The sequence below is a fragment of the Cricetulus griseus genome, chromosome 3 (genome assembly GCF_003668045.3).
Source record: "Cricetulus griseus strain 17A/GY chromosome 3, alternate assembly CriGri-PICRH-1.0, whole genome shotgun sequence".
Lineage (NCBI taxonomy): Eukaryota > Metazoa > Chordata > Mammalia > Rodentia > Cricetidae > Cricetulus > Cricetulus griseus.
Window position 1 is genome coordinate 204,254,195 of NC_048596.1, and position 19,181 is coordinate 204,273,375.

The window sequence follows — 19,181 nt, forward strand, 5'->3', positions numbered from 1 at the left end:
GTCAAAAAAAAATAAAATAGTTTTCCACATAGCATGTTGACAATATAAGCAGTATGTTGACGTGTACTTTTATATGAGAAAGGAAGCAAACCCATGCTGTATCCTTGTTGCTTCATTTCAAAATGAAATGTTTTAATCTTTTGTCCATTTGAGGAGCAATTTCCTTTGAGATTCCATTTGGTGGGATTTTTAAGTAGAAAACATTTTGGAGAGAAACCATTATCTCAATCCATGTCTAGTGCTTCGTTGCCAGTGCCCTCCTTGATTGCTCTTCTTGAGGTGCTAATTGATGGAACTTCTTGTGCTTTAACAATTATGGCCTTGAATCAAATTAATAACTTGAGAGATTATATTCTAGAACAAATTTGGGAACAAATGAGAGAAGGAAAATAGCCATAGTTGTTCAGCCAGACACCAATCAGGTAGTCTCTCTCTTTAAATCAAATCTGCCCCCCAAAATAATTCAATTAATACAGGTATAAACTAAATTTTTTTTTAAAAAAACTATTATTAATCAACCATGACTTATGCTGTTTTCTGGTGGCTGTTTGAACCTGAAGACTAAAAGCATTAATTTGTCATAAAAATATATATATATATATATAAAATTAGACAGTGCACTGCCTTGGCTAATGATGATACACTAACATACAAATAACACATGACTGTGAGATGAAATGACTGGCATACTGCATGAAGATACTGCTTATTTTTCTCTTATTTTTGATTATGAATGTTTGCTTGTTGTTTCATTCCCCCCCTTTTTTTTTTGCATGGAATATTGCCTAAGAATTGTGCTCTAACGGTCAAGGCTGGGGGAGGGTTAAAGCATGTCGGGCTTTGGGGACTAACTGGGCTAACCATTATACATTTACCTTTTAACAGTAGCTGACGAGACTAAACTCAATACAGTGGATGACCAGAGAGCAGGTAAGAATGGACAGTTAGACTGTTGCCATAGAAACTATGGTTCAAGGAGCTTATCATGATTATAGAGCTGCCAGTCTTGTTGCATGTAAGCACCAGTATTCCAGTCTCACTCAGATGCTTTCGTTATGGGAAATCGAATTGCAGGGGAAAATATGTTTTTTTTCTGTTATGAGAATTTTATCGGCAATGTGGGTAACATTGGAATGGAATGGACTACCTTTTACCATGTTAAAAAACAACCTTAGAGTTTTTTTGTTTTGTTTTGTTTTGTTTTAGTCTTACTTGCATAGGAATGTTTTTGTGATGATTTTTTTTTATATATATATAAACCAAAATCCAAAGGACACATCTCCTGTTTGGACTCTTACATTCATTAGTCATTATGTTATTTATGTCTTAGTATTTGGAAAGCAGCATCACCTATATCTGTGGTTCTCAATCTATGGGTTGTACCCCTTCAGGGCTCAAACAGCCCTTTCACAAGGTTTGTATATCAGCTATCCTGCATATCAGATATTTATATTATGATTCATAACAGTAGCAAGATTACAGTTATGAAATAGCAAAGAAGTAATGTCGCGGTTGAGGTCACTGCACCATCAGGAACTATATTAGAGGGTCGCAGCATTCGGAAGGTTGAGATCCACGGTCCTCTATGAACACTTTTCACTAAATGACAGCATTTGGCCTTGCTGCTACTGATGCTCGTGTATTTCGTCTGCTATCTCCTGTGTGTTTTTTAAATGCAGAAATTACCTCATTGTTAACCCTGACATTAGTTTGAACTATATGATACATATGGCTTCATTAACTTTTGGAATCTGTTCTAAATTTACTGCTTAATCATTTCATAGAAATAATGGGCTACATGGACTAGCTTTAGCAGCATAGTCTATCTTATTTTTCATATTACTACATGAAAATAATCAGCAGAGTCTGTCAGTGTAATTAAGCAGTGTGCTGTGTGCAGTTGAGCATGCATGATTTATTAGTGTATTTTGGAATCTTGTTTTAATTATTCTAGATCCAGGATAATGTAATTATATCACTTAGCACGTATTAGCTTTAATTTGCCTTTTTAACCTGCTGTAGTAATTAGTTTCAGCCTGTGTGTTCTACATACATGCATAAAGATTATTGTGGATGTACTTGGCGTTACCATATTCTATGAAGTAAATGATATTTTATAAAATTGCATTCAATAAATTATAAGATTGGCTGTGTTTGGAGCAATTAACTATAGCCTCAGATCTTGCTAAGTAGCTATTTTTCTGGTGAAACATAAAATTCATTGAAATTCTGAAGCAGAACTATAGAACAAGTCCTGGTAGTCTACATGTGTACAGTAGCACTCAGTGTTTAGACTTCAGTAGTTTAAAGAAGTAGGCCCTACACTAGGCAGATCTGTGCACCTTCACAGTGTGATGCTGTCTAGTTACGTGAAAATGGGGAGTGCATAATTTTAACAACCAAAAGCTACAATGAGGAAAACAAAATTTACTGTGAGTAAAAAATAACTCACAGACTTTAACTGAAAGTGTTATGTAACTCTCATGATGGTGACTGAGATTTATCATCTATTCAAACCATGTTTTGTGGTTCACCTGTTAGGTCTTAGAGGAGAAGGGCATTTTCTGGTTTTGAGTGTCCACAAATGTCCTATGCCTGCAATTAAATTGGAAAATTTTAATCCCCATTGATACATTCTGTAAACTGTATTCTCCCCGCCCAGTATTAGCCAATGGACAGTTTTCAGTTGAATTGTTTCCTGTTCCTCACTTAAGAGTTGCTTGAATTCTTTGATAGGTTAGCCCACTGCTTTGGACAAGGCATGCAGACATTTTGGTATAGATACATGTCTCACTGTAAGCCAAGTGTTATGAAAACAGAACTCTTTCTTCTTGCCTCTCAAGGAAAATACCGTCATTGTCACATTTTTTTTTTTTTTTTAAAGCACAAGGATATTTATTAGCAGGCAGGAATCAGGTGCACACCTTTAATCTCAGTACTCAGGAGGCAGAGGCAGGTGGATCTCCTTGGTTATAGCTACTGATTTCTGAGTTCTGGCCAAGGCTGCACAATGAGACCCCGCCCCCCCCCCCAAAAATAGGTCTAGGGCTGGGGTGTGGCACCAGAGTGCTCATCTTATATGTGGTAGGCATCAAACCAACAAAACTGCTCTGGGGAAGATAATTCTATGGATAATTTCCTTGACTTTGACTCATGGATTTAGAGATCTTGCATTCTATGTTTTTGCCATGAATATTCTTTCTTTAAAAAAGAATAATGAGAGCATGAGATCTTTAAGATTTTGTAGATGGAAAAATGCATTTATACCAGTGTTCTAAAGAATTAAAGGTGAGAGTTTTAAAATATTGTTTCCAAATGAGAGGATGCTGCTTTCCATGTAGTAGTGAATAGTATGCTCATGTTTTATATTGATGACCCTGTCTCAGTTTTCATCATAGGAAGTGCTGAGCTTATGAACTGTTCTATTGGGATTTGAGATCCAGCCCTTGTGCTTGCTAGCAAGCATCTGACCTGGAGCCACATCCTCAACCCAGAATTCTCAGTGTATCACTTAAAGCCTTTGATAAAGTTTCTTGTTTGATGTATGATATCTATGTTACAGAGGCAGTGAGCTTTTTATGTTAAGAACCAGATAATAAGCAAGCTGGGCTAAGAGGCCACCGGTCTCTGGCAACTGTTTGATTTTACAATGGAAGAATGAAAGTAGCCATGGACCATTTGTAAATAAGTGGGTGGGGCAGTGTCCATGTGCCTTTGCTGACCACTCTATAGATTGGCTTTTTAAACTTTTTTATTGTGCAAATTTCACCCATGATTGAACACACTATTCACAATTAGCAGCATTATGATAAAATGTTATTCACAGAGTTATAATTTAGAGAAAGAAGATACTAAATTATTTATGCTGTTAATTTTGTGTGTTGAGAGATACAGGACCTTGTGTACTTGTAGAGTTTTCTTGCTGATGTAATTATTCTGCACCTTTATTTGTCTTCTTTGCAGAATTACTTTATGCTGAAGGATCCTTGGATCATTTCTTAAATTCACTGACACTTTTTGTTACTTTGAGTACATTAACATCTCAGCTAACTTCTCTTGAAGGAAAGGTTATTGTATACTTGCATGTGTAGATTATGGCATTTTGATGACAATCTCTGCAGGAAGTGTGAAATCACACACACACACACACACACACACACACACACACACACACACACACACACACACACACACACACACAGTCATACCTTCAGAGCTTCCCTTGGGGAGCTCATTTGCCTAATACATGTTCCACATGACCCAAATGCAGATAGGGGGAAGCTTGAAATCTCACAGTCATAATTCATTCAGAAATGAAGTTCTTGCTGTTGCTGATTCTAGAGAATGTGAAGGTGGCTATTCACGCTGTGTCTGACTCCTTGACATTGTCCCTTTTGTTTTGGAACACTGTTCATTTTCCTTCCAGTGACATTGCCTTTATGAATACCATCAGAGGTGTCAGTCACATGCTGTGAAGAGTTAGAGTGACATGGTGCTCCTTGAAAGAAATATTCAATGTATGCTTTCATTATAAAATAAGTGATCGAATATACACAAATCTGTGCCCCAGAAAGCAAATATATCATCATTTATTTGCTTCTGAGACTGATAACTTGTAGAATATTTTTTCCGCTGTTAAATTCATTCCTGTTTCTCTATTGACCTGTATTTTCGCCACCCTTGCCCTTCCCGAGTACAGCCACCCCATGGTGAAAATTAAGTAAAATATATAATGTAAATGAAGCATTAGAGGATAATTCCTACTCTGACATTTCCAGTTAGTTTTCCTTGTGTCTTACCACTCTGAGCCATGGTGAGCCCATCTCTCAGCCATTTGTCTTCTTAGGTAGTAACATGCAGAATCTACTTCCTAATTATTGATCAACATATGTGCTGGAGACCCCATGTGGAGATAAGCTGTTTAGTTTCTTCACCACCCCCCCTTTTTTAAATCTGTCTTTTTAGGAAGATAAGTGAGGAAGCAGCCCTGTCACCTGGCCCACCCAGGTGGAGGTGTCAGCCCTTAGAGGCTGCTGACATCTACCCCAGTGTGCCAGGTCAGACAGTGATGGATGGGGCTGTCTCTCTTGCTTAAAGAAAATAGTTTGGATTGCCTGCTAAGTCAGGTGCCATTGGTATCTCAAGCCTTTTTGTCTTGAATCTTCAAGAAACAAAAGAAAAAATTTTTTAACTCCCTGGTGTATCAACACTTCTGTCTCTCAGGGAGAGAAGCCCATATGTGATGTGTCTATTCAAATCTGTACTGCCCTTTGATTAAACATCCTGTTCCCCACAATCACCTTTCTACATAGTGCCAGCTAAGTGTGCTGGTAGCTCACAGTCCCTGGGACTGCTTTTGTTTGTGTTCCTATGGCAAAGAATGTATGAAACCTGTGACCATGATGTCCACCTTCTGCTGTTAATAACTTTAGGCTACAGAAAGATGCTGCCATTAGATTTCAAAGATTACTCTCCTGCAGCCTCCTCACCATCTCCACATTTTAAATATAACTATTGATTATTCTAGTTGTTTTAGTTCATTTGTGTATTACGTAGGACAATGGCTTAATGCCAATTTCATCTGTTCTGATAAAAATTATCAATTTAGACCATTTCCAAACAGAAATAGATATTAAGACCTAATGTTTTTTTAAATTAACTATTGTTTATATTTTATGTATTTTTCCATCCTTATTTTAGTACTTATCACTGAGCTAATAATTTTATCCCTGCAGGTGTCCATAGTGCATAGATTCTTGCATCTGAAATTGTAACTTCCTTCTCACTAATCTGGTATTGTTCTAACCCTCCAAGGCTCTCCCAGTAGAGATGTGGGACCTTCCTTGGGTCTGAAGAAATCCAGCTCCTTAGAAAGTCTGCAGACTGCTGTCGCTGAGGTTACATTGAATGGGAACATTCCTTTCCACCGCCCCCGGCCACGAATCATCCGAGGAAGGGGTTGCAATGAGAGCTTCCGAGCTGCTATTGACAAGTCTTATGATAAACCCATGGTTGATGATGACGATGAAGGCATGGAGACCTGTGAGTGTCCTGGCTGCTTGAGCAGCAATTGCTAATGGCTTGCCTGACCAGTGGTCCTCAGGATGTGCTACCCGGACTCTGTGGGCTTCCCAGATCCTTTGGATACATCTTTGATGTCTAAAGTACTTTCAGAGTAACAGTTGCCCTTGTAGTCATTTTCTCTTTAAAGTCCATACTTGGGCTTTTACACCATGTGATATTGGACTCAATGGAGAAACAGAGAGGGTGTCTTTTTAGACGGGTCCTGCTATATATGTGTAATAGTCCAGGTTAGTCTTGAACTGAAAGCCTTTCTTAGCCCCTCCAATGCTAGAGAATACAGGCCTGTGCCATTATGCCCCACAAAGAATTGTCTTTTTAGCCAATGTTGAAGAAACATCGAGTAGGATTGGAAGGAAAAAACATAAAACAAAACCATTGTTCTTACAATGGTTTTATTTTGGAAATTACAGGATGTTTTTGAAAACACAATTTCTCTCACTATACAATTGGCTTATTTCTTTTTATAATGTAATTTTTTTTTTAAAACTGAGTTTTAAATTGGCATATAATGATCGATATAATTCACATTAAAAATATTGTTTGGATTTCTCAATAACTCAGAGTTGTCTTTATACCAAATCTTGGAAAAAACATTTGTGAGCATTGTCTTCCAGGTGACATGGACAATAAATACTTTTAATATCTTATTATTTTAAAAATCATATTTTTGGACTAAAACAGATGTATCTAATTTTGTATTTTCCCAAAATTACTAAATATTTTATGCCAAACTGACTGAGAGTCATAGTTTAGTATGAGTAGATTTTTCTATGGTTCATTAAAGAAAAATTAACCCTTATAAGCATGTGGTTGGGGTGTATGTTTAAACATTTATTTGAATATTTTTGTAAAATAAGGAAAGTACTTATTCAGAAGATAAAGAACTTAGGGATTATGAAGGTAAACATTATTGATCAGTGTATTCAATTATTACTATTTTAGCTTATTTTATGATTTTATTCATTTTGTTATTGTATTATTGTAGTATAATGTGGTATATTTTATGGATACACACAGCATGTTTGTCATATCCTTCCCTTCTTTGACCTTTTTCATTTTAATTTTGTTTGTTTGTTTATTTCTGGTCCAAGGGAATGAACCTGGAACCTCAAACATTCAAGATAAATACTCTACCACTGAGCTACAGCCCAGCCCTAACCATCTGCCTTTTCTTACAGCTTTATATGCCTGGCATTTCTGATTTCCAGGTTCCTGGAGGATCCTGATAACCATACTTGTGCAGTTAATTACACTGTGTTGATAGCATTTAAACACCCTAGCCATGTAGTGAGGAATCCAGAGAAGGAAATTGGGTTACATTTTAGATTTTAACATCAAATGTGACTACCCATGTGACTTATCTATAAGGAAAGCTTTGGACTATACAGCCTGAAGTTAAATCCAAGACCGAGAAAATTTCTGTGGAATGTAAATTACTTTCATTTCTACATTTGGATAGACTTCTCAGAGCACACACTCCTAAGGCAGATCGTGGCGGGGAAAGAGAACCTTAATAAACAATGTCTCTTTCGATTTCAAGCAAAATTACACAATTTTGCCTGTAACATGTAGTAAGTTGGGAACATCTAATACACAAAGCAAAACTTAGGAAGAGGTTTGCTACACACTTCCCTGTCCTTTGTCTAAATCTAGACCATTTTTACACTATGATCAGCCTGTGGTTTCAAATAGATTCATCCATTTCTTGCCAGTTGAAGAACATATTTCCTAGTTTAGCTGCCAGGCCTGGTCTTAAATTTCCTGAGTCACAGAGTTGTCACTCCTACGGAGTGTCCTCCATTTTAAGGAGGGTTCTTTGTCCTACCAAGCAACATTGACTGTTACCTATGAATTTTACATCTGAGTACTATAGGTGTCCATTTAACGGAAGGTGGAATACTTTGTTTCCATCAACACCTAGTATTTACATGTAATCACAAAGTTCCTTAACTGTTTCCTAGTTCTGGTTAATGTGTTATTTTAATCCTTTTATGAACTTTATTGTTCTTACATGATGTGTTCCTTTTTTAATTGTAACAGAAGTTGGACTGCAGGTGAACATAGGCATCCTCTGGGTTAGTTGGTTTGCATAATTAATAAACACTTGTGGCAATTGATTTTCATGGTTCTGGAGCATTGGGTTAGTTCATGGTTCCTGTCTTGAGTTGGGCAGCACCATTGCTTTTGACTCTGCTGCAAGCAGCAGATGGCAATAATGGAGACACATTAGTGGAACAAACTACTTCCATCACAAGCCAGGAAGCAATAAGCCTGACAGATGGGGTTCCTGAGTCCTTCCTCAAGGTACCTTCCCAAAGAGCAGAGGACCCCCAACAGAACCTGTTGGTCAAAGGTTCCCCCATCTTTCTTCCAGTAATAACACTATGGAACCAAGTTTCTAATGAAAGATGCTTATGAAATTCCCATCTGAATTCAGCCATGCTGAATTCTAGCTCAGCCTCTAGAGTTCTCCACCAATGTGGACATCTGCTTTTACTCCTTCAGATAATCAGATAATCTCTAAAAATATACACAGGAGCCCAGGAAGATGGTTCATTGGGTAAAGCTCTTTGCTACCAAACCTGATGACCTGAGACCCATCCTTGGGACCCATAGGATGGACGTAAAGAACTGACTTCCACAAGTGGTAATCTGACCTCCATATGGTATATGGTGTGCATGCATGCATGCGTGCATGCGTGTGTGTGCGCGCACACACCCCCACCCATACCCCCCACACACACACACACATGCAGTCACACACTAAATGTAACTTAGCTATTCTATGGCGAATGAGCTGGGGATGTGTCTCAAACTCTAGAATGTTGAACTGTCATCAATGAAATCCTGGGTTCCATCCCTAGCGTTGAATAAACTGAACATTGCAGTGCAGTGCAGTGCATTCTATCCTCAACTATTTGAAGCTGCCCTGGTATAGTTGGTACCTTTTCCCAAGAAAAAAGGGTGGGAATAGTGCACTGTTAATGCAGAAAGAGTTTATAAGCCTGTCTTCATTGACCTATCTTCAACAGTAAGAAAACAAGTTAGACATTTGCTCTGTCTGGAAGGGCTCAGAAGTGATGCTGGGGTGTGTGTCCTGAACACTACAACAGTCCTCAGAAGCCCAACTATTAATATCTTTTGTCAGACCATGATGCTGAGCATTAAAAGTGGAGAGTTAAAGGAGCCTTCAGAAATTTCAAACATTATTGAACCACAGAAATTGTGTGAAGGAACAGGACAAGCACTGATGGGGATTTGGGGGTGTCCAGCAAATATGGGGTTTGGATCAAAGTCCTTAACCCCAAGGCCCTTAATCTGGGTATCTGGATGTGTAGGTGTGGAGCTGAACCTCTGTGCTGCAGACGACCTCCCTAGACCTTTCATCCTCTTCCTGTCGTCATTCTTTTGCCTCCTCAGTCCCTCTACTTACCAGTCCCTCCCAGGGCTGACTTGGCTCAGAAGAAAACCAGTCCCAGAGAACTTCATGGTTATGTGATTTTGTAGGCCACAGGTTGTCGGTGAGACCAGGCCGTGAAGTGAATGTAGGGTAGAGGGGTGCCAGGGAGTTCTGCTTGCAGAGACTGAGACTAGAGAGATAGCTAGTTGGTAAAGGGTCTGAATTTATGACCTCAAGCATCCATGTGAAAACATTGTGGCCACAGACTTCTGTACAGTGCTGGTTAGGAAGAGGCAGGAGAGTGTCTGTGGGTCACAGGTCACCATTTCATGAGGTCTAGTGATAGACCCCCTCAAAAATAAGGTGGAAAGCAATTGATGGTCTCTGGCTTTCACACACAGAGACATGCCTGTATGCTGGAAGAGACAAGGCAGGGTGCTTATAGACAAACGACACAATGACTCAGGCCTGCAAAAAAGCTGTGCTCACGTGCTCAGTACCTCACATAGGGTGGTGCTGATGATGCTTTTCTCAGGTTAACTTTCTGAGTCTGGACCTTGATCATCATTGCTCTGCATAGCCACTCCACTGCTGTGCTGTCTTAACCCCTCAAGAAATCTGGTCATTCCTTTCCTCTCAGTCCTCAGCCCTCTTTATTTGACTCTAGAAATGGTTGTTGGGGTCTCATTGTCTCCTGGGGATTGACCTAGTAAACTATGGCAGCATGCAGGTTTTTTTTTTTTTTTTTCTGTGATCATGGGCATACACCGCTATTCCCATGTATCCATAGCACTAAGTATTTTGGACTGCCCACACAGCCTGTGTTGTGTAACAAGTATCTTCTTAAGATGGTGTGTGTTTCTTTCTAGCCTTACTTGTGAACATTACTGTCCGTTTCCTTCCTTTCTTCCTTCCTCAAGAGCATTTTCCCTCAACAATACACCTTCTACTTGTGTTTCAGAAGCTCTGACCATCAGGTAGAATGAATGCGCTATTATTAGTACAGTTTGTTGTTGTTTTTGCTTTGCAATGCTGTTAGGACCTAGAGCTTCAAACATGTAGGCAAATGCTCTACCACAGAGAAAAACCACACACTGAGGTTTTGTTTTAACATTAAGGATTTCTGTGCATTCCCTGAAATGTGTTATATTTCCTAGATGTTAAAAACAACACCAGCTTCTGGAAGCCTGGCAATCAGATTTCCCAGTAAGGAAGAAGCAAACATAACAGCCATTACAGAGTATCACCAGCCTCCACTAATGAACCCATCTGCACACTTTCATATTGTTTGCTTTTCATTTATAGTCTGAACAGTGTTAGAAATCTCCTCTTTTCATAATAATAATAATTTATGGGTTATTACATCGTATGTTGATATTAAGCCCACTCATTGCTTAAATCCAAAGAAAGAATTTTGAGACAGAATCTCATATATCCAAAGCTGACCTTGAACTTGCATTATAGCCAAGGGTGACCTTAACTTTCTGATCCTCTACCTCCCAATTGCTGAGATTATGGTTGTGTATCACTGTATCCAGTTTATGTGATCGGCACCGAGGCAAACAGTGTACCAATGCACTTTCAGTTCTGTATCCACTGTCTTCAAATGAGATTTTAAATGACAGCCCCTACAGTGTAGTCTTGAATGCTGCTGCTAACATTTTAAGTTTATAAATATTCCATTTGGGAAGAATTGGCGAGGGGAAAACCTTTATTGTCATGATGCATTCTTCCTATGGGCAGAGAGGATTCATGGCTAGTATCACGTTAGTGTAAAAATCAACTGGACACCAAGAATGAACCTGCAAGGGTTGAACATGTTGAGTGTATAGGTATCTTGGTTCCTGTTTAGCAGGGAGCACTAGAGGGAGAATGGCCAGCTATGTAGGTAACAGTCTGCCTTTGTCTTTGGGAACATCATTCCCACTACATCTGGAAGATGGATGAAAGAAGTTTAGAAACTAAGGAATACATGAACCATGATCTTTGGGAACAAGTCTTGAGCTCTTTGGAAAGACAATCCTACTGTTGTGTCCCTCTACCCATATATACTTTAAGCTTTTTTTTCTTTTTTTTTTTTTAATGACATAAGCTATTCTAAGTATAGTGGCTTGTGTTCATTCATTTGAACTCTTCTCCTTTGGTAGCACTAGGTATTGTTACCTGTTTCCTTTCTGTCTTGCCACTTCTCAGCCATTTTATTGGCTCTTATTTAGTCAGGTATTGTTTGTTTGAGAAAGGAGCTTAGATAGCCCAGGGTGACATTAAGTACTGGTATCACAGACATGTGCCACCACACTCAGCCTCTATCTGTTATTTTTCCTGTTACACACCTCAGAAGAACTGCTTTTGAAGGCCTCACATTTCCCTCCTGCCTTGAACACCACCACCACCCTCCCCACCCCCCCCACCACCACCATGCTCAGAAAAAGCCAGCTATTTTCCTTGCCAAGAGCTTGGCATTCTAATGTTAAAAGTCAGGAGTCCAGAACGGCAGATTCTGTTACTTGATAACCATCTGTATCACTAGCTGTTCATTTCCTACATCTTTTCTTCCTTTCCTGAAGTCAAAATAGTCAGCTAAAATAAGAACCAATGATAATATTTATGTTCTCAAAGTGTTCAGTTCCTTCAAAGGCTTTGCTGGGCCTTGGAGTCCAGTCCTTGATGATTTCTGTTGCAACATTATTTATTGCCCACGCATCCATAGAATGTTGGTGGACAATTGATTTGCCAAGTTCAGTAGAATTCTCCATTCAGTGTGTGTGTGTGTGAAAGTTTGTGTGTGTGTTTGTATGCACGTTCTGAGTGTCTGGGATGACGGGTTGCCTCAAGTGTCTTCTTCAGTCCCTTTCCATTGAGGCAGGGTTTCTCACATAACCTGCAGCACTCTAAAGTTGGCTGCCAGTGAGCTCTAAGGACATCTTGTCTCCCTATCCAGAGCTGAGATTACAAGTGTGTGTCACTGCACATTAAAAACATATCATTCTGGGGGTTGAACTTGTATTTTCATGTTTACACAGCACACTTTCCCACCTGAGCCTTTCCTGTAATCCCAATCCCACATTCTTATTAGCTCCTTTTTAGCTTATTTAAGGTAAGTTTGTGAAGATGGTGAGTTGTCCCTAAGAGCTTCATATTTCTGTTTTCCATGTCAATTGTAAGTTCCTAAAGAACCCATGTCCTTAATGTGAAGCTTCCCTAATCCCTGCGTAGCTCTTCATACATGAGCATAGGAGAACTCTCCTTAATGCCCTCAGATGACTGTGTCTATTGAGTGAATATAAAATTGTTACAGGCTGGGCAGTGGTGGCACATGTCTTTAATCCCAGTATTGCAGAGGCAGATTTCTGTAACTTTGAGGCCAACATTGTCTACAGAATGAGTTCCAGGACAGGCTCCAAAGCTGGAGAGAAATCCTGTCTTGAAAACAACAACAACAAAATTATGTTTTAGGACAGGTGTGGTGGTATATATCTTTAATCTCAGGACTAGGTCACCAGAGGCAGGTGGATCTCTGAATCAGAGGTCAGCCTGGTCTACAAAATGAATTCCAGAGCAGCCAGGGCTGCACAGAGAAACCTTGTCTTTCAAAACAACAACAAAAGTGGTTCTAATTTTAGTTTTGTATTTCTCTGTTTGTGTATCTTCAACAATTTGTTTAAATCTAGAAGCATTTTCAAAATTTCCTTAAAGGACTTCTTCAACTACTAGGTCTTACATTTTTGATATATAACAATAGATATTTACAGCTATTTCAATGTCTGACTTATACTGTGTCTGCTTGTTGATGTTTTTGGTTGCATTTAATAGCAAATTTGACTCCACACTTAAATGATAAGAAAATGCAGTATTTTACACAGCCAGGGAGCTGTGGGTCTCTTAGCCCACAGCTAATCAGCATCACAAGATCTAGTGTCTTTTCTCCCTGTCTGCTCCTCTGTCTACAGGGTAATTTCACAGTTTCCTTTTAATACTCAGTCGAAGGGAAGGATTTGGTGTGGCAGGGCCTTGATTGGTGCAGTGACCTTGAACTCCCATACCTGCAGAAGCATAGCTTCTGTGGGTTGCTTTAAGCTTAATGAATCCATACCTTGGAGCTTGGTCACATTCTGGGCACAATCTGAATTTATGGAAGCAGAAAGGGAGAAATGAACTTTGAGTAAGCAACCAGCAATAGCTTGTTACAGCTCCAGTAGCAGCAACAGCAGCAGCATTGGTTCTCAGTGAGAGAGAACAATGATTCATAACCATGTGCTGGGAGTCAGCCTGTGAGAGTCCCATATTTGTGGTAACCAAAGAGATATTTTTCATTCACTGCAGAAACTGTGGAACTTTGAGCGTCCTCTCAAGCCGGAGGCCAGTTTCTCCATTGCCATTAATGCTCAAGTGTTCAGACTTTTCTAGACTTTTCAGTGACCCCTTTCCTAACACGATACCTTTCAGAATTGAGGAGCTCAGTTTGTCACATGGTCTAGAATTTTAATTGAGCCACATTTGCATCTGTTGAAAACATAGTGATTAGGTATGTCTTAATTGCAGAATGACTGGCACATCAAAGGGAATAAGCAGCTTCACGATTTACCTTTTTAAAACAGGAATGAGCAAGTGTCATCTTCATAGTAATCACTCAGGAAGGGGCTGAGAGTTCGGTGCCAGGGGCACATTCAGTTCCAGAACTGTGGTAAAAACAACAGGGCTTTCTTTCAGAAGGAGATAGCATCTTCCTTTGTACATGATTTCTGTAAAGGTCTATGAAGATGATCAGGATCAAAGTGGAAAACGAGAACATTTATGCTGCATTTAAAATAGTGCATTATCTAAATATAAATTCATGATTAGTTCTATACTGGAGCTTATTATAGGAGGAGAACAGAGCGAGTCATTTGCTGCTGAGGCATTGCCTGTATTTTCTTAGTAGCATTATTGTTCACATGAGCATTTTGCATTTTCTAATGCTTAAGAGAATAAAATATTTCATAATCCTTAGTTTATATGAAGCTAGTCCTAAATATACAGGCATAGGATTTAATCTTACCATCTGATATATCTGTGTCCTTAAAGCACATATGTGGTTTTCACAAGTTAAACACATGTAACTGATTTATTTGAGCTCTTTTTTTTAAAGAGTGTTTCCACATAGGAGCAGGGTATAGTGAGAAATTCTTTTTGTTCTGAGTTTAAGTGTATATAATGTGACTCCATAAAAGAACATCTTATGTTTGTACATATGCAATTCCATATTGCTAAATATTTTTAATTAGTTGGCATTCAGAGACTTTGGTTAGATCATCATGCCCCCAGCAGCTTTTCTGTGATGAGGTATTACCTAAATCTGAATGTGTAGAACAAGAGTCAAGAGTCCTCAGATGTGCAAGGATCATTTAAACAGTGCCTTTGCTTAGGGGCAGCAAATTGAGCTAGGAGTTTTCATCTTCTAAAATGAGATTACAAAAGCGAAGTTAATAAATCATTTAATACTTTCTGTTTCATCCAACTTAGGAAATAAGATGTATTACATACATGATAAAATCATTCTGAATATGGAAAGAATTGGCACAAACATTACTTCAGCATATAGTGAGTTGTGAAGGCACCATGTTTATTCTGTGATGGAGCCAAGAGAAGACATATGCCCCCTGAAGTGCTGCCAAAACTATTAGGCAGAAAACCGACCGTATTGCTACTCATACTCCATTCATGATTTATGATAATGGTTGCTGTGGAAGACCAAATCATTTACATTTATTGAGTTCTCTTTTTGTTTGAGACATTATAGAGGGTCATAAAATCTATTAGATGATATACATAGAATATACCTGAAACCAGATAGAGCTAATTCAAATACAGTAGGTATCTATGCCATAGCATTTTATGAGGCTTTGTTGGGGGAGAGCAGGCATATTTTTTTCTGAAGACAGGAATTGTGGTGCTCAGATGCTGGATTTAGGCGTGATTGGGAAGTCAGTGTTCAGGCCAGTATCTTTCATTTCCATAGGCATTGCTTTGTAGCTGGTGTCTGTTTGCCATCTTCATTTCAGGAGTGAAGAGGATGGGAGACAAGCTTCTATGGATAGTATTTGAGATGTGTGATGATAAAAGATTGGGCATTGGATGGAAGTTTTAGTATCAGTTTGTTTCTAAGCAGGACTCAGAGAAATATCTACTAGCTTCCATTCTGCCCATTACAATATTCTAGTATACTTAGGTTTTGAAATTCCTGAAAATTATTTCCTGGTAATTTAGTCAATTATCACAAATTTGGGACCATACCCATTTTCCAAAGGATTGAGGGCAATGGTCTGTGTGGGTAGAACATAGCCATGTTCAGAGGTTTGAGGCAGGACCTGATCTCTGCTAAAAGCTGTAGTTGCATTCTCTTAGATTGTTCTCACCTGAAATGACGTGTGTACTGTAAGATCAAGGCCAGCTTGTAGGAGGACTTTTCTATGTCCCAGCAACTGCTCCAAATAACCACTCAGAGACTTATAATTAATTATAAATGCTTGGCTGGTAGTTCAGCCTTGTTACTAGCTAACTCTTACATTTTAAATCAGCCCATATTTCTTATCTACCCTCTGCTACATGGCAGTACTTTCAACACAGAACACTCATCTTGCTTCTCTCTGCATCTGCTTGCCACTCCCAAGGCCCCACCCTTCTTCTTCCCAGTATCCTTTTAGTTTGGCTCTCCCATCTAATCTCTCCTTCTCCAACTATTGGCCAGTCACATTTTTTATTAACCAATGAGAGTAATACATACTTACAGTGTACAAAGTTTGTTCCACAACAGCAACTGGCCAGGATCTTTGTTCCTTGTAATGTGCACTTCACAAAAATCACAACCTTGGTTCATCATTATGTATTAGGCTACAGATTCTGTGTCTATCTGAAAATGCTAAGTGACTCCTTCTAACAAGCTCCCCCAGTTAATATCTGTATATTCACAGAGGGGAAAAGAGGCACATTTTCTGAGGTTTCTTTTTGTTTTGTTTGTTTTATTTTGAGACAGGGTTTAATGTAACTAAGGCGAGCCTCAGTTACTATGTAGATAACATAGCTTTTAAGAAGCACTATGAATGTATATGAGTGTCAAAATGTAGGTATGTGCACATGTAGGTGAAAGTGCCCACCAAGTAAAGAAAGGAGCATCAGATCTCCGTAGCTAGAGTTAGGTCAGGTGGTTGTGAATAAGTCTATTATTTTTATATTATGCATATGGGTATGAGCATGTGTGTGTGGGTGCCCTTGTAGAACAGAAACACTGGATCCCTCTGGAGCTAGAGTTACAGGTGGTTGTGAGCCAACCAGTGTGGTGCTGGAGTCCAAATCAGGTCCTCTGAAATAGCAGTGAAGGATCTTAGTCACTCAGCCATCTCTCTAGCTCCTGTGTTGAGGCTTTGGTTATGTCTAGGGAATGACTTCCTGAGAGAAGAAATACATTGCCTCCTGTCTTAAGGTGTATATTGCATTAAAAAGATTCTTATCTTGCTTTTTGTCCTTCTAACCTACAGCTGGCATCTTCAAGACAATACAGGATGGTACTGCTTGGCCATGTTATCATTTCATAGACTAGGCTCAGATTTTTGAGGATTTAACTAATAGCAGAAATCTGAGATGCCTGGATGTAATCTAGGATGTCGTCTGTGGTCTTCAACTCTTGGGACTTACATCACTACCTTGGTTCTCTGTGGCTAACAGAGACCTAAGGGTATTGATCTGATTTGCAGGCAGAAGCATTTAGAAGAAGCTTAGTTGTCATAGTCTGCTGCATATTGCTGTAAGTCTGTCTCTGTTGAAAGCTGGAAAGAAATTGCCTTAGGATTCAAGAATGACTTGAAGCCTGCCTAATCTTTACTGTCTGTGTTTAGAATACGGATTTATGGCTGGATTTCAGAACTGATTTCTGATAGTTACTGTTTTCAGGGCTCTGTGTCTCTCCTAACAATCAAAGTAAGTTCTTTGAATAGAAGAAACCTATATCAGTTACTTGTTATTCCTTTAAATACAAAACGCTGAGGGTGTTGGTCTACCCTGAACAATGAGCAGGTTGGCTCAAAGAAGGGCATTTTTGTTATCACTAAAGTCATCTGTAAAGCCAGAAGGAGTGAGTTATTGACTCACTGGTTCTCATGGATCATCTGCCTCTGCAGCTATGGAGCAACACTGAGCAGATGACTATTGCTAGAGTGCTTGCCATAGAAACATGGCTCCTCAGCACCAACATAAAAAGTATGCACAGTGGTGTGCCTGTGTGACCTCAGCCCCGAGGAATCAGGCAGGAGGATTATGTGCGACTAGCTGGATATCCATCTAGCCCACTTAACAAACCCCAGGCCAGTGACAGCCAGGATCTCAAAATACAAATGGTCAGTGTCTAAGGAACAGCACCTAAGGTTGACCTTTGGCCTCCTTACCCATACATATGTATCCACACCCTTACACAGACTTACACACCACACACATACATACATACGCACACAAAGAATATGGACGATTATTGCATCCACTGTGTAATGTAGCATTCACTATAGCATTTACATGTGGTGCAAGCTTTCCACAGTAGTCACACAAGGAGAGCCTGAAGACATGTTATCTCCGGGAACCACATATGAGTGTATCAGGAGGCTTGCTGCTGGAAGTTCATGCTGACATGATTGTAGCTAGTGAGTGGTGTCATTCAGCAGATTAAAGATGGGCACAGGATCTTTAACCAAGGGAGAAGAAATACAGAGGAGGAGCAATTTGCTGATTTGCTTTTCACTTTGTCCTGCTGGGTCTGCAGGTCCTTGCCTGCCATGCAGGCTCTCAGCAGTGCAAGCACCATGTTTGTATGCCCAGCCAGGAAGCTGTTCTCCCCTGCCCTGGTGTCCCATCTTCCTGTGGGATTTGCCTATGCACCTAAATCTTCAAATCACATGTTATTCTCTTTCTGCATGGGGTCCTTTATGCGGTAGAAACTGTGGGAGAGTGTGGTCCCATGTGCCATTCAGGGTCCTTATTTGATTGCTGTGGCTCACTGTATACCCTCTCTTCTTTTTCCCCCTCTTTCAAGTGGAAGAAGACACAGAAGAAAGCTCGAGGTCAGGGAGGGAGTCTGTGTCCACATCCAGCGATCAGCCTTCCTACTCCCTGGAGAGACAAATGAATGGAAACCCAGAGAAGAGGGACAAGGCTGATAGGAAAAAGGACAAAACTGGAAAAGAAAAGAAAAAAGACCGAGAGAAGGAGAAGGATAAGTTGAAAGCCAAGAAGGGAATGCTGAAAGGCTTGGGAGACATGTTCAGGTAAGTATTCAAAGACAGACAGGAGCAGTCTCGGGCAGAGGCTTGAGCTGCCTTCTCAGTTGAAGGAATGGGCTTAGGCGATGTGCTGTGCAAATATCCCAGGGTGCAGTGACCAAGGCCCAGCTGCTCCAGCCTGCTTGCTACTCAGTGTGTACTTTCATATGTGTGGCACATGACTGTAGGTGACAGGTTGACAGGAAGCACCTCTCTGAGGCGAACCTAAATCCTTATCCCTTTTCTGGTCTTAGCTGCTGAATTTCATTTTCCCAATGATTCCACTGTGGTTATTTTGAGCTATTTTAGCAGTCTTCATTGTGGTATCTTGCCAACCACACAACAGTGGGGAGGAAGCAGGACTCTTTCTTCTTCCCTCTGCCTGCAAAAAGGCCCACGGAGAAAAAGGCCTATTA

General features: G+C 39.8%; 1 protein-coding gene across 17 annotated transcripts in view; it reads left to right on the top strand.

The window, feature by feature from the left end:
* Window positions 1-19,181, top strand: part of Pard3 (par-3 family cell polarity regulator) — a 543,701-nt gene that overhangs the window by 346,383 nt on the left and 178,137 nt on the right. For 14 of the 17 annotated variants that reach the window (XM_027404768.2, XM_027404778.2, XM_027404769.2 and 11 more), the window contains 3 exons: window positions 886-930; window positions 5,815-6,042; window positions 18,540-18,771. In XM_027404768.2, the coding sequence (XP_027260569.1) occupies window positions 886-930; window positions 5,815-6,042; window positions 18,540-18,771 (505 nt within the window). The remainder of the gene's footprint in view (window positions 1-885; window positions 931-5,814; window positions 6,043-18,539; window positions 18,772-19,181) is intronic. The other 3 variants (XM_027404773.2, XM_027404774.2, XM_027404775.2) reach the window with 1 other exon arrangement.